Source organism: Camelus dromedarius, chromosome 11 (assembly GCF_036321535.1).
Source record: "Camelus dromedarius isolate mCamDro1 chromosome 11, mCamDro1.pat, whole genome shotgun sequence".
NCBI lineage: Eukaryota > Metazoa > Chordata > Mammalia > Artiodactyla > Camelidae > Camelus > Camelus dromedarius.
The window spans coordinates 37,237,951-37,253,449 of NC_087446.1; the positions used below are offsets into that span (position 1 = coordinate 37,237,951).

Below are 15,499 nucleotides of genomic sequence, written 5' to 3' on the forward strand. Positions count from 1 at the left end.
GTAACTTTGAGGGTAGGAAAGGCATAGGCCAGGTGTGACAGGGAGGGCACTCTGGGGCAGCATGTGGTGGTCTTCTGGGGCTGGACAGAACGGATGGGAGGGGAGTTGGCTCAGTGCATGGAGGAGACCATTTGGTGGAATATGAGTGTGGGAGCCTGGGACTCTGGCATCATTGCTGGCAAAAGTGAAAATGCCTGGGAGAGCACTTCTGCAAGGTGGCACTGATGGGCAGCACTCTCGGTGTAGAGGAGGCCAGGTGCACTTCTGAGCCAGCCCAGGAGGCAAGCTGGGGTCATCCAGAGAGCAGGTTGCAACCTAACTCCAGGGAGAGGCACAAGGTCAAGAGAGGGAAATGGTGATGGAGCTGTCATTTCTACAGTGGTTCTGCCCAGAGTCAGGCCTGACCCCCAAAATACCATCTTCTTCCAAGAAGGGCCTCATATCAAAAGGAAATGGGAGAAGAACTATTTGATAGCCCATGATCTCAGGAAACCCTCTCTTAGCTCCCCTTGCTTGGTATTGTGAACTCAAGTGGTTCAGTTGGTTTTCAGATGAGCTTCAAAGGCATATCTGGTACCTGCTTGATTAGACCCTCTCCCTCCTCTTCATCCTTGCCTCCTACTGCTTTTTTTAAGATAAAGAACACACTCTTTAACCAGGCCCTTCCTTAATGATCTAGTTGTTGCCCTGCTGAGAGCAGATCTAAGTGACCTGGTCTCTGCAGGATTAGTAGTTTGGGGTCAGTCTTGGTGACCTCCAGTAGGTGGAGTGATCAGAGCTCTAGGTTTCTTCCCTGGACAACCTCTATCACAGTCTGTAAACCAGTATTTACCTGATTGTCTGTCAATCCGTGACTCTTTCCACATGGGACTGGCAGGACCGTGGAAATAGAGACCAGGTCTGTGTGCTCATCTTGTACACTCAGGACTTTCTGTGGTCCTGATTCAAACAAGTGCCCAATAATTTCTCTCCTGAGTGTTGTTACCTATTACATTGCCAATCTGAAAGAACAGAAACTGGAGAGGTTGCAGAGAAGCCACTCCAACAATAACCACCACCACTTATTGGGCACCTAATATTTCCAGTCCCTACCACAACCTGCCAGGAAGACAACTGAGCCAAGTCTCAGAGCCAGGCATTGATTTTCCCAAAGGGATACAGCTAGCAAAGAGTTGGGCTGGAGTTCGAACATTCTGCTTGCAAAGTCTGGGCTTTCTCATGACACCACTGCATCTTGTGTAGCCACTGCCCTAGCTGGTGAGAGCAGCCCAAACCAATGAACTGGTTTTCAAGATGATTTGCAAGCAGTAGCTACTTGTGCGTCTTCTCCTTTGCTCACCTCATGGACATACCTGTTATTGGTGCTGCGACTCTGGTACAGAGCAGTCCTGGATGAGTGAAGAGCTCAGCAATGACAGTGTAGCCGACTCTGGAGCACCTGCCAGGGTTTGAAGCCACGCTTGGCCACTGTTGTGGCAAGAAAGACCACAGGTTCAAACTGTGTGATGTGGACCCTGGAGCTAAGATTCTGCACGCAGGAAAGAAACAGAGGAGCCAGAAAGAACACAGTCTACAGGTGTGCATCTTGACTTTCTCACCTTCCCGTTCCTGCCAGTTATAAATGTTCTTTTAAAGAACTAGCCTCTTAACTCAGGTGAGCCATCAGGGTCTCCTTGGTAGAACTGCTGCTCCCCGAGGTTAGACGTCTCTTTTTCCAAGAACTGCTTTTTCATTTTCTACGGATGCTGATTTCTTGGAGGATATATGAGCAGAGCAAGCTTGTGGCCCAGGAGAGCTTTGGACAAGGTCTTTGTCAATAGGGGTAGAGGAGGAGGAAGGGCAGGAAGGTGGAGACATCCAGTAGAGCAAGGGTAAGTGAGTCTGTCATTATCCTTGCTGGTTGGATGACCTTGGGCAAGTCTCTCTGCTACTCTGTGCATCGGTTTGCTCATCTGGAAAATGGAACTAAAAATAGGACTAAACTTCAGGGTATCGCTTTGAATTCTTCATTATTACCTAGAACTCCATATCATTATTTTGTGGAAGGCATTTGCCTTGCTAACTTTAATTTGGGGTAACATTTGATCCTGCCTCAGTCATCCTGCCTCACAATTCATGGCCAGTGCATGATTTCTGCTTAGTGTTTGCTAGTCCAGATCCCTCATTTTAACAGTCAAAACTCACCCAAATTGGCTTTAAATCCATTCAACTAGCACTCCAAGTGTAGAACAGCAAATATAAAAAGTTAACATTTTTCCATCCTCATTATATCAGTACCTGAGCATCTATTACTTACCATTATTTTAAATCTTGTATTTGTTGGACATTTAATATCTAGCTAGCTAAATGTCCCTCCACCCCAACATGTAATATAATGCTTGGCATGTAGTACATACTCCCTGAATGTATAGTGAATGACTGTGAAATCCTCTAATAAATGTCTGTAAAAGCTCTGATTCAGGGTTTCACAGCCCAGAAGTGCAAAATGCATGCTTGTGTGGAATCTAAATTCCTTTGCTTTGCATACAAAGCACTTCATTAATTGGCCCCAACCATCCTACTATTCCTCATCAACTACCACTTTTCCTATACCCCAGCTTCCAAGTTCCAGCCTCACCAAACTTCCTATCATTCCCTTTTACAACTCTCAGACTTTGTACTTGCCCTTCCATTTTAAGCATAACCAACTCCTACTGAACCCTTAAAACCCCAGCTTTAGTGACTCCTCTTGGGGGATGTCTCCCCAAAGAAGCATAAGTAGCTCCCTTCCCTGGGCTCCCTCAATACCCTGTCTAGCACACTGATTAAGAAGCCTGGTTTTGAAGTCATGCTAAGGGCTGAGCTAAATTCCCAGCTTTGCAACTTATAACGTGTAAGACCTTGGGTGAGTTCTGTGACCTCTCTGAACCTGTCTCGTCATTTGCCAACCAGCACCAATAGCAACCTCTGAGAGTTGTAATGGGAATGTTCTAATGAGATGGTTGTGAAGTGTATAGAAAATGCTCAAGAAATGGTAGTCTGATGCATCCTAGTGGAGCCGCTGACTGCATTGTGATTCACTTGCCTCCCCTGTGTAAGCCTAGATGACACCAGCAGGGTCTTCAGTTATTTCTCATCCCTTGCAACTAGCACACTACGTGGCACGCAGTAGATAGTTAATGCATCCTTGCAGAAAGCTTGCAAGCTGTCACCAACGAGTGAATTTACCCTTTGATCTTAGAGTGCCCCGGAGGAGCGAGGTCCCCCTGCAGCGGCAGGGGCAGTTGTGCTGAAGGCATGGATGGAAACGGAAGCTGCTCCTGCCAAGTGAGTTCAAAAATGTCTTCTCCTCCCTGACTCTGTTCTTTGTCCTTATGTGTTGTCCCTCTACACACACTGGGTAGAGACTCCCAAAAGTAGCGATATTAGTAAGAAGAGTATGTCGTCTACAACAAAATGACCTCTTAGAGGCTGTGGACCTTGAGTGAGTCAGTTAACTGCTCAGCTTTAAGCGTATCCACCTGTAAAATGGGTTTGATAATAATACCTATGCAGTTACACTTGTTGAAAAAGTGAGATGAGATCATATATTAAAAATACTTTGTGAAACGATGCCGGACTATAGAAATTGTGTCATTGTTACTGTTAAAAATCACCACGATTAGCAGACTAGTCTTTGGTGCTGTCCTCAACCCCCATACTCAAGCACTGGGCCTGCCAATTAAGGAATTTCTTTGTAATCCCATGAAAGAGACTCTTTGCAAGCTTCAAGCCTTAGATGATTAAAATACAAAGAAATCCTTCTGAAGAGGATGGAGCACAACTGTCTTCAGAAATGCAAAACAGAGAGAGTTTGCATTTCACCCTTGGGTGAAATTAGATACGGCTGTTAGTACTTGCTCCCTGTTTATATCCTCTGACTGACAAAGCAGCTTGCTTCTGAAGGGCTCCAGACTCTTAGTAAAAACTGATGCAGGGATGAATGTCCAAATTATAACACAAAAACAGCCAAGAAAGAGAAAGAAGGAGCTTCAGGATGGGCACAGAGGGAAGACACATTTGAGAACAAATGCTGCCCAGGCTGTCAGGTACAAATGCGAGGGCTTCCCGGGTAGCAGATATCACCTGGGTCTAATGTCATATCCCTGGGTGTTCCGCAGGAGGGGTTTGGTGGAACAGCCTGTGAAGCCTGTGCTGATGACAACTTATTTGGACCCAGCTGTTCAGCAGGTATGTCTGATTTTTGTGTAATCAAATGGATTTGTAAAGGTTGAAAGTCAGACATGGTTTATATAGCTCAAGACCCCAGAAAGAAAGTTCTTTGAGGGGAAAAGCATGAAACATTTACATGTAACAAATCTACACAGGCAAAGCAAAGAGCTGACAACAAATCTGGTAAAATGCAGTCTTTGAAAGGAGAAATAGCCTTTCTGTGGTTTTCACACTTACCAGAAATGCTGTCTGGCAAACTCAGGGGTGTGGAATTCCCTCTCTCCAGGCTCCCAACATCCACCCGTTCCTTAACTGTTCAGCTTCTCCCTCATGTCCTTCCAAACCCTGGTCTCAGCACTGATCTTCTCCCCAGGGGCCTCTCCTTCCCCAACAGGTCCCACCACATTCTAATCTGTCCTTGCCTTTTGGGAATTCACAAGTAAGTACCTGAGGTGATCAGAGGTTTTTGGTTCCATTTTGCAGATTAAACAAACCAACCAACCTGACACAGGCTTATCCAGATTTTTGTTTTTAGTTCAACTCAGAAGTAGACCCTGAAACAAGGATTCTAGTACAAATAGCAAGTTTGAGAGGTGACCCAGGGAAACAGTAAGAAAATGGCACAGAAGAAGTAAAGGGTGTATTATCAAGCCAGAAACCATGTGGATGACCGAGCTTAATCCCCTGGGGAACTCTGGAGCCCATGTAGAACACTCACCTTGGGGTTATCTTACCTGAGGGGAGAGGGAGCCGTGGCAGAATAATGGCCCACAAAATGTCCACATTCTACTCCCATGGACCTAGGAATATGTTGCCTTCCATGGCAAGAGAGAATTAAAGTAACAGGTGGAATTAAGTTTGCTAATCATCTGACCTTCCAATAAGGAGAGTACCCAGGATTATCCAAGTGACCCAATGTAAACTCAAAGGTCCTTAAATGTGGAGGCATTAGGCAGAGGCAGAAGATGCAGTGTCAGAGTGATGAGATGGGAGAAAGATGGAAGTCCTTACTGGCTTTGAAGATGGAAGGAGGCCACAAGAAAAGCAACATAGTCAGCTTCTAGAGGTCAGAAGAGGCAGTAAAAGGGATTCTCCGTCCAGTAATGAACACAGCCACCAGCACCTTGGTCTTGGTAAAGTAATGTTGGATTTCTGACCTCTAGAAATGTAAGACCAAAATTGGTGTTGTTTTAAGATGCTAGGTTTGTGGCAATTTGTTACTGCAGCAATGGGAAACTAACACATGCAGTCATCCCAGGGAGTTGTTCATTTCCTGGGACTTCCAGTCCCCAATGAGCACCTAAGCGAAGCAGCCTTCCTATGAAGTGTTTACAGGCTACTGGAAGTAGCTGAATGCATGGGATTGGTAGGGGCTTGAGAACATGGACATGATGGGGACAGTGTCTGCCAGATACACAGTCTCCCAAAAAGGGTAGGTGAGGTGTCCTTTCTCCAGCACCACTTCAGATCTGGCTTTCATGGAAGAATCACATTTGGTAGGCGCTGCATTGATTCAAATATTTTTTGCAAGAAAAACACGCACACACAGACATCCTACCCACCTAAGTTTGCACACTCTGTAATAGGTTTCACCCATAACAGCAAAGACATTATCTCATTCTAATCCATGGGGTCCTTGATGGCAGATGCTGTTATGCCTCTTTATCTCCAGTACCTGCCACAGTGCTGCCTGCACGGTAGACGCACACTACACTTTTGTTGGCTGGATGAATACATGAGTGAATGAGTGAATGATCTAATTCACTCCAGCCCTATCGTCCTAACCTAGAAGCATGGTATTGGGAGGCACTGTGTAGACGTGGTTAGAGCTCCAGCTCTACACTCAGACTGGGTTTCAGCCATAGGGCTGCTACAGATTGTGGGAACCCTAAGTTTACTGAGCACACGCTCTGTCTGTCTTCATCTGTAATAACAGAAATAATACTGCCTCCTTTAGAATTACTATGAAGACCTAATGAGGTAATCAGTGCACAACGAATGTTAGCAATTATTATTGTTATTATTAATACTTGTTATTCCTTAGTATCCCCCAATCTTAGGTTTTTCTTCATTCACCACTTTATGAAAGATTATTTCAAAAGAGTGTTAGCAAAAGCAAATTTAAAACAAATGTTAGTATTCTAAGTGTTTTTAACATTATACATTGTGTTAAAGGACAGTAAACTAAAATATAATTAATTGTTCATAAAGAACATCTCTCTCATATTGGCCCTTCCCTACCGTAATACTAGAATTTAAGTCACATTTTAAATAAATATTGAAATGGGGAGGGAAGATAGCATCCAACATTGCTTACTTACTAAGAAAGAATCTGCAGGTAATTGCAGATGAAAATTTAGAAAGATGAGCTCGTGTTGCCCCCAAGAAACTGATGTTGGTTGCCAATGAGCACAGATGTACTTGGAAATTCCAAACATTTCTAAATAAAGTGGCCTCCCTTCACATTTGTTTGTGCCATGGAGAAAGGACAAGTGAAAGGCCGAGAGATGTTTTAGAAACCTAAATTTTTAAGTTAAGAAAATTGGAAACCTAAACTGAGGCTTGGGAGAAAAAGTTCCCAGTTCTAGGCTCCAACAGAACTTTGTGAGATGATGGAATGTCCTATAGTGCACCATGTAACATGGCAGCCACTATGTACATGTGGCCACTGAGCATCTGAAATGTGGCTTGTCCAAATGAGAAACTGAATTTTAAATTTTAGTTTGTTACTTACTTTAAACTTAAATAGCCCCACGTGGCTAGTGGCTACCGTATTGGATAGCACAGCTGTAGAACACAGTGGCTAAGAGAGAGCAGGCTTCAAGTCAGACTGGCCTGAGTTTTAAACCAAGCCCAGTTGCTGTGTGACCTGGGGCAAGCTATTAACATCTCTAAGCCCTCTTCATCTATAAAACAGGAATAATAGTATTCCTTGTGGGTCTGACTCATAGCAAAACTCCTAGCAGCAAGTCAAAAGCACTCAAGGGAAGCAAGTATTAAGCGAGGATAAAAGTTAAGTGAACGTTCATTCACCTGTGAAGGAATGATGGCTCAGTGATGGCTGGTCACTTCCCATTGGCAAAAACTAGGGGAACTTGGAAGCCTTTTCAGCCGGGCATCCACTGGGTGCCAGTGTTGTTTCACCCAGGAAGGCTCTGGTTGTTCGTGGTGGCAATTCTGTAAGTAGGACAACACTATGAGTTGCAGTTATTTTTAACACTGACTTTAACCTGCTGCTGGAGCATTCTCCCACCTGACTCTTGATTCCTTTAGAGATGATTTAGTGCTGCATTGGCCAAGGGTGTTCATCTCAGCTGCCAAGGCCCTGGCCCACTTGGTGCCTCGCACCCAGAGAGGGCAAAAGGCAAAGCCCATTTTCTCAAACATGACCCCAAATCAATCCCACAATCATGTCTTGTTAATAACAGTAGCTAGCTTTTGCTGAGTTCCTCCTGGGCACCAGGCAGTGCACGAGGCTTGGCATGTAGAATCTCCTTGGGACAATTCTGCAAGCTGGGTTCCTCGTTTTATGGGTGAAGAAGCAGAGAGGTTACTCAAGGTCACGCAGCCATTACGGGGACAGAGGCAGGATTTGACCCCAAGTGTCTGACTTCAGAACCTGGTCACCCAACCACTGCACCCTTCAGCCCCTGGTGGGCATCCATCCACCATGCATTAGATGGGTAATGGGCATCCAAAGGGGAGAGATTAGGTCCCCACCCCAAGGAGCTGGAAACTGGGTGACAAATATGATCCAGTGTGCACAGCACACATAGGATGCTACATGAGCACGAGAGAGGGCAGCTCACTCTGCCAAGGGGCACGGCACAGGGGGCTTTATGCTCTGTCCCTCTGACCTGGATGGACCTGGCTTTGGCCACTTTGAAGTCATACATCCCAAGTTTCACATATCTCTGGAGATTTGCTGAGGCTGCTTCAACAAATACCCGGGGCTCTTTAAATGACATTTGGGAATCCCTCTGCCACTCACGTCTCCTTCCGAAGGACACTTTCTTGGCAGTGCTTGGCGGCCCTGCAATGTATTTCAGAGGCTCCCAGAAGCTCTCCATGCCAGATCAGTTAATCCAGTACAGAGGCTGTGCTGGAAGACAGGACACAGGGAGAGGCTCGTGCCTGGGAGGGAAGCTTAGCAGGAGGATAGCCCTTGCAGTTAGCATCTAAGCTGGGAACAGGGGCCTAGCCACAGTCGACTGCCTGCTCCCACTCCCTCAGCCTCTTCCTTGGTTGCATGACAACACTTAGGACACCCACGGTCATTGTATCTCTTAGAATCTGGCTGCCCCACTACACTGTAAGCAACTTGAATTTAGGTATCGTGAATAACTCATTTGTATACCTAATCCAGTGCCTGCCATTAGGTAGGGGCTGGGTAGATATTTTTCAGTCGAGTTAAATTGAGCCTTCTCTGCTGAGCACATTTGGAACTTGACTGTTTCAAAAGCTACAGCCACAGGTGGCTGTCGAAGTGCTTTGTTAACATAGAAACAACAGCAGATCAGTTTCTGAAGGGAGGATGAAAATTGCAAATCCACTTGAATTCAGTTATTTAAGTGAGGACTGGAGCTATTTTTCATTGTAACGTTGGAGAGGGCTTTGTTCGCCAAACAGAGGAATTTAGATTTCATTTGGTTAGCCATTGGGAGTCTCTGAGACATTTGAGGGGAAGATCATCTTGATGCCATTACTGATCAGAGGAACCTCAGCGCATGCGATACGCCTAGTGTGCCTTATATACATTATCGCATGTAACTGTATAGAAATCCCAAGGGATAGGCATCATTATTCATTATAGATAAATGAATTGAAGCTCATAAAAGGAAACAGAAGCCAAGATTCAAACTAGGGTCTCTAGGACTTCAAGCCCATAATCTTCCCCCTTCATCACGCAGAATCTCAGTAAACACTGCCTGAAAACAGTGTCCTTCCAGAATCTTCAGAAGACGTTTATATCAGGTAATGAAGAAGCCCCATTTTCTGTCTACAGTGTGCACCTGTGTGCATGGCGTGTGCCGCAGTGGAATTGATGGTGACGGGACCTGTGAGTGCTACTCTGCATACACCGGCCCCAATTGTGACAAACGTGAGTACTTCTAGTTTCCTTAATGCCGCACTCAACCAGTGCACTTGTATGCATTTCAGTTGTGTATTCACATACTGGGGCTGTACATGGGTGAGGTGCCATCAGATGTTTTGCTGGAAGCTTTGCAAAAATTGAAAGGAGAAGGGGGGAACAGAGAGGAGGGGGAAGGGGAGAAGCGAGGGGAAGAAAGGATAATATAGAGGACTGAAAGTCACAGAAGATTTGGGAACAATGCATTGACATGGCTTCAGTTATATTTTAGAAAGGTCAAGCTGGTGGCAGTACGAGGGCATGATGGAGAGGAAGACATTGGGGCTGGGAAACCAGTTGTCACTGCAATGAGTTAGCCACCTGGTAAGGGAGATGAGGTATGTTCTCAATTACAGGTCTCAAAAACAGCATATTAACAGGAAATGGAGACTCAGCAAGGCAAAATGACTCACCAAAGTCCACAAAATAGTAAATGGGAGAGCTGGGACTCAGTTCATTGGCTTTCCTCACACGGTCTATCACACTGAGTTCAATCAAGAGATAGAAACCACAGGGTGATTGCAACAAGAGAAGCTTAATGTAAAGAATTAGTAAGCTATGATAGGAGAGCGGTTATAAAAATGCCAAGTGAAGTTTGGGGCCAGTGGAGCATAACAAAGGACAGACAAAGTTGGAAGGGGATGGCTGCCCCCAAGGCTGGGTTCAGATCTTGTTGGAGAAAGGTGGTGTGGCAGCCCACTTAATAGAGAAGAGGTTTGTTGGTTTGTCCAAGTCACCAAGGGGGCACAGTGACCTAGCAGGCAGGCTACAACCCTCTAGGGCACAGATTAGCTGATGCTGAGGGGCAAGAGCACAGAGGGAGCTGGGGCACTGTGGATGCTAAATCTGGAACCTACAGTGTCTGTGTATGGGGAGGGCTGTTGGAAGGAGGACACTGGGTCCAGGCCAAGGATGCAAGGTTACTAATGGACTGTGCACTCTAAGTGCACAGGTTTGGCAGAACATCACTGTGTCCTCACACACCCACACCACTGACAGACCATGCAGCAGCAGTAGCAAACACAGCAGAAGCACAACAGAGCCAGGAAGAGGCTCCCCTTCCTCCTGCAGCGGCCCTCCAACACCCTCTACTGGCCAACCGTAACATCATTATAAAGGAGAAATGTTCAGAGTCCTGCACATTATCACAGAGCAGGTGCGGAAGGGTGAATTGGAGCTTCACTGTTAAGAAATTGGACATTCTGCCTGTAACAGTAGCCTAATTTATCCTCCTGGTCTGTAAAGTGAAGGGATTACACAAGGTTCAAATTTCACAAATTCAGACTCACTTTATTCAAAGTCACTGAGGAGCTATGAGTAGTGGTAGTAAGGAGGGTGAATGAAAAAGGAGACAGACATGCAAACACCAATCTGGATCAACAGCAGAATGAAACTCAGGTGGAGAGGACAACCTCTTCAGACCTCAGTCAGCCTCATTCCCCGGCCACTCCTGTCACCGCCAAATGGATTCAGGAGCAAAACAAAACAAAAAACTTCTTAATAAGATAGGAGACCCACTCAGAAGCCAGAAGCCAGCCTAATGGAGAACATGGATAAATTTGCCTCCAAAAGACAAAATAATTCTGTTGAGTCAAAAGATAACCTGTAGACTGGGACAAAAATACTTGGCAATCCACATGGCAGAAATGTTTTTATAATAATATAAAGTCCATGAACCCACTTTTAAAATTGGCCAAGGAGCAGCTAATTCTCAGGAGAAGAAATGAAAACTGCCACCACCAAGCATAGAAAAGGTGCTTAACCCCACGAGGAATCACAGGAAAGCAAATTAAAACCATAATCAAGTAGAATTTTGGAGTTTGGGAAGTTTTGTTTTGGTTTGGTTGTGGTTTTTTGCCTGCTAGTTACACAGATTGAAAAGCTAGATAATATCTGTCTGTAAGTGAGAAAAATTACAGTCCTGTCCATGGGGATATGAATTGCTATAACCTGTGAGGGAAATGTATCTATTAAATGTTAAGGGAGGCTCAGCATTTGCTGCTGCAGCCCCAATTATAGGAATTTACCTGGAGTAGGTAAGAATATATGTACAGAGAAATTCTTGATAGTATTGTCTGTAAGAACAAAACAAGCTGGGAACAACTTGAGTGTCCATCAGTAAGAGGTGTTGAGTAAAGAGTGGTATATCCTGTTCTAGTTGGAAGAATGCTAGCTGCTGAAAGAAATCAACACAAAAATCCAAGGACTGAACACTGTTGTTCCAAAACTGCCCTAAGATATCCCAAAGTACCCTCATTGACCTCACAGGGCTGCTATGGGATATTTTAAATATTTGAGGGAAACAATGATACATCTGTAGAATATGGTACAAAATGCTAACGAGTTAGTACACAATTTCAACATTAGGTGGCACTTTTTTTTTTTCGATGACATATCTTTACAAAGCTGCATTTCCAGTGGTTGCTGTGATGAAAAGCAATTCAGGTACAAAAATAATTTTGACTGGACCAAGGGTGGTGGTTTCCAATCTGATTCCAAGGTTTAAGAAGTTGTGAAGCCTCCAGCAAGCTCACAGTTCCCCTTAATAAGTAAATGTGGTTGTTCAAGAATGAAATAAAGTACGTTTCTACTAATCCCATTACTTTTCAAATGGCTACTAGGGTATCATGACATAGTTACTGGATTCTTTGGTTCTAACGACTAAATAAATGGACCTAGTAGATAATTTCTTTTGGACTGGGGCATCTTGAAAAAAAAATTGAGACACTTAAATTACCTGAGAATTTGGGGAATCTCTGGCTTAACACAGCAGAGGTGTACTTCTTACTCGTGTAACAATCTGGTGCGGGTGTTCCTGGCTGACACCAGCTTCCCACCAAGTGGAAGTCCTAAGGTTTGGCACCTCCATGTGGATGATCCTCCCTTGAGTCCGAGAGGAAAGATTTTCAGCAAGTCTCACCACTGAACCCTTCAGCAACTTCGCCACCATATAGTGACCAAGACCCTGTCCTTTCCAGTGACATCTGGATCTCAGCTCTAGAGGGAGGAGGACTGACTCTTATCTTAACCCTAGGGTAGTGGTTGCTCTTTATTTTTCTTCTGTTCCTTCATTCTTTAGAATTTTTTTTAACTCACAGGGGCCAATTCCCTGTCATTCCAAATCACTGTTCATGATTCTTTACACTAGAACTCTCCCTGTTCAAATTCAAATAACTGTGTGGTTTCGTCTCTTGCCTGGGCCCTAACTAATATATAGCCTATTATTTTTTAAAAAAAGAAAAAGAAAACCCTTAGTTTCCCTATACCTGGGGCTCCTCTTCTGCAATGACCTCCGCTGCCTGCTCAGGTCTCAATCTGGCCCTCTTTACATTGCGCCCAGGGAGCTGGAGCTGGAGGAACTGGTACAAAAGTGCCAGCCCTCTGGCCACTGCTCCTGATGTGAGTGATGAACTCTCCTTTACCTCTGACCCAGGCATCTCGTATCTCCTAGCAGCGCCTGTGACATTGTTTCAGCCCAGCTTGTTGGCTTTGCAAGTTGGCTAATACGTCAGACACTACAGTTTTTAACAGCCATCTTAAGCCCCATCTATATTATAAAGTATAGTGGTTATTAGAGATTAAAGTACATCCATAAATACCTCCATAATAATATTGTTAAATTAAATCAAGTTCCTACAGATTTTAACTGGATTCCATTTTGTGTTAAAAAAAAAATCTTGTACATAAATGTATTATATTGGTTGTTGACACTGGTTATTTTGAGAGTGGGATGGGAGAGTGAGAATAAAAAGACAGCTAATTTTTGCTTTACCCAGTCTGTATTTGTTGAATTGTTACAGTGAAACTTTTTACTTTTTTAATAATAGGAAATACTACGTTTGTTGAGTTTTGTAGAACTGGTTGTTCTACTAATGCAGTTACCTCCACCATCTTCCTTTGCAGCCATCCCTGAATGTGCAACCTTGCTCTGCCCAGAAAATTCCAGATGCTCCCCTTCCAGCGAAGATGAAACGAAACTAGAATGCAAATGCCTCCCCGATTACAAAAGTGATGGCAGATACTGCGAGCGTGAGTACACCTTAGATCCTGCTGGTTTATTCATTAAAATACTTAGATTACTCAACAGAAAAAAAACAAAATAAAACAAAACAAAACAAAACTCACAAGCTTCCTAATATTAACACAATGACCATGTCTGTTTCTCTCCATGAAGCTGAATGAAATCTATAAAAATTTCTAAACAAAGTGCTCATCATGCGGTGGCTCTTCAATAAATGTCAGTTTCTCTGGTTATCAGAGCATGTATGTAGGTTTTTACACATTTTTGTTTTATATCACCCAAATCAATGTTAAGGTGAGATGTAATTCCCTCCTTCCTCCCTTTCACATTCATTCACTTCAGGAGGTTGTGTATTGGTTGTGAACATGATATTGGAGCCAGACTGCCTGGGAGTAAATCCCAGATCTGCTGGTTATTAACTACATGATCTTGGACAAATTCTTTAACTTGCCTTTGCTTCCATTTATGAAATGGGGATAATAGTGGTAACTACCTTAGAGGAGTGAGGATTTACTGAGTTCATGTGTGGCAAATGCTTAGAACAGGATCCAGGACACATAAATTCTATAAACATCAGTGCTTTCTCTCATGCTGTTTTATATTTAAATCCATACATAGCAAGACATAATAATATCTCAACCCAGTATTTGTGGTTATAATTTCTGATGGCTGTGTACAAGTCTGGTAGGTGCGGGTGATCAGGTAGGGTAAGACACAGTGTTTCTTTCTCTCTCTCCTGAAACTTGAATTGCCTTTGTGGCTTTGATGGGCTATAATTTGCAGTCCCTTCACAGTAGGTTCTCCTTCCCTGAGTGTGATAATTGCCCTTTTTTTTGGTCATTGCTTCTCAAGCCATCAATCCATGTTTGCAAAATATCTGCCACCCTCACGCTCGGTGCACATACCTGGGACCAAATCGGCACAGCTGCACATGCCAAGAAGGCTACCGCGGGGACGGCCAAGTGTGCTTACCCGTGGACCCCTGCCAGGTGAACTTCGGGAACTGCCCTACAGCGTCTACAGTGTGCAGATATGATGGGCCTGGACAGGTGAGCTAAGGGTGCCTTAGAACCAAAAATACTCTGTCCCAAAGGGGAGATAAGATGCCAGGCAGCACGGACAGATTTATTCAGAGCAGTGAAGATATTCTGGAGTGAGACACATGTGATTCTTTAAATCACATCATGACCTTGACCGGTAAAATTCAGCCTGATCAGGAGACCTTTGCTGTGGAGTCCAGGTGAAAGAACCCTCTCCCCCAGTATCTCACTCACCCACCAAAAATTCCATGAGTCCCAACTGCATCCATAACTGCTTGTCAAGTGTCCAGCGGAGGGAAATACATCCGTGCAGAAGGCTGCTGCTGCCTTGGGAGGAGGAAAGTCTTCAGCACTTGACCAGACAGAGTCATGGGTCCCTGGTAGTCTAGTCAGCACCCATGGGAACGCTCCTGGAGTTCACTGCAGAGAATCCACCTGATCTCGTCTCCAAGAAAAACAGTACATCGTATGACATTTCTCCTATTAATTTCTGAGGCAGGTTTGAAAGAAATTCAAAGGGCTGCCTTCCCATCCTCTAAATGAGGTCCCTTATGGGAAAAGTCATGTTACACCATGAAATGAGGTCTCAGGACCTTGGGAGTGAGGTAAAAAATATACTTTGTCCCTTAAAAAAATAGGTCGCAGGGCATATTTTTAAGTCCTAGAAAGCCTCCACTGTTCACACAAAAGCAGTGCATTCATTATCAAAAGAGGGTTCCTTAACCTGACGTGATTAACACGTTAGACCTGATCGATTATTCTTTGTTGTAGGGGGTGTTCTGTATGTTATAGGATGTTTAGCAGCATCCCTGGCCTCTCGTGGCACTGTCCCCCTCTCCTATCATGACAATCAAAAGTGTCTCCAGACACTGCTCAGTGTCCATTAAGCATCACGGTTGAAAATCACTCTTCTGGAGAAATAATACCTCCCATCTGGACCTCAGTCTTCTCTCACATGTAGACATTCTAGAATCAGGAGGTGTGGTGCCAGGGAGGCCCCAGGTCAGCAAACAAGAAAACTGAAAAGGTGGACTACCAATAAGATATATGAGTTTCCAAACAGACAAGATGTAAACATGATTTCCAATTCTAGATAAGTTCACAAATTTTAATTTT

General features: G+C 44.3%; 1 protein-coding gene across 1 annotated transcript in view; it reads left to right on the forward strand.

Annotated features, from left to right (window-relative positions):
- The window catches only part of STAB2 (stabilin 2), a 133,698-nt gene that overhangs the window by 14,309 nt on the left and 103,890 nt on the right, over window positions 1-15,499 (forward strand). The window contains exons 4-8 of the mRNA XM_031462915.2: window positions 3,221-3,306; window positions 4,140-4,209; window positions 9,197-9,292; window positions 13,226-13,351; window positions 14,196-14,392. Coding sequence (XP_031318775.2) covers window positions 3,221-3,306; window positions 4,140-4,209; window positions 9,197-9,292; window positions 13,226-13,351; window positions 14,196-14,392 — 575 coding nt within the window. The remainder of the gene's footprint in view (window positions 1-3,220; window positions 3,307-4,139; window positions 4,210-9,196; window positions 9,293-13,225; window positions 13,352-14,195; window positions 14,393-15,499) is intronic.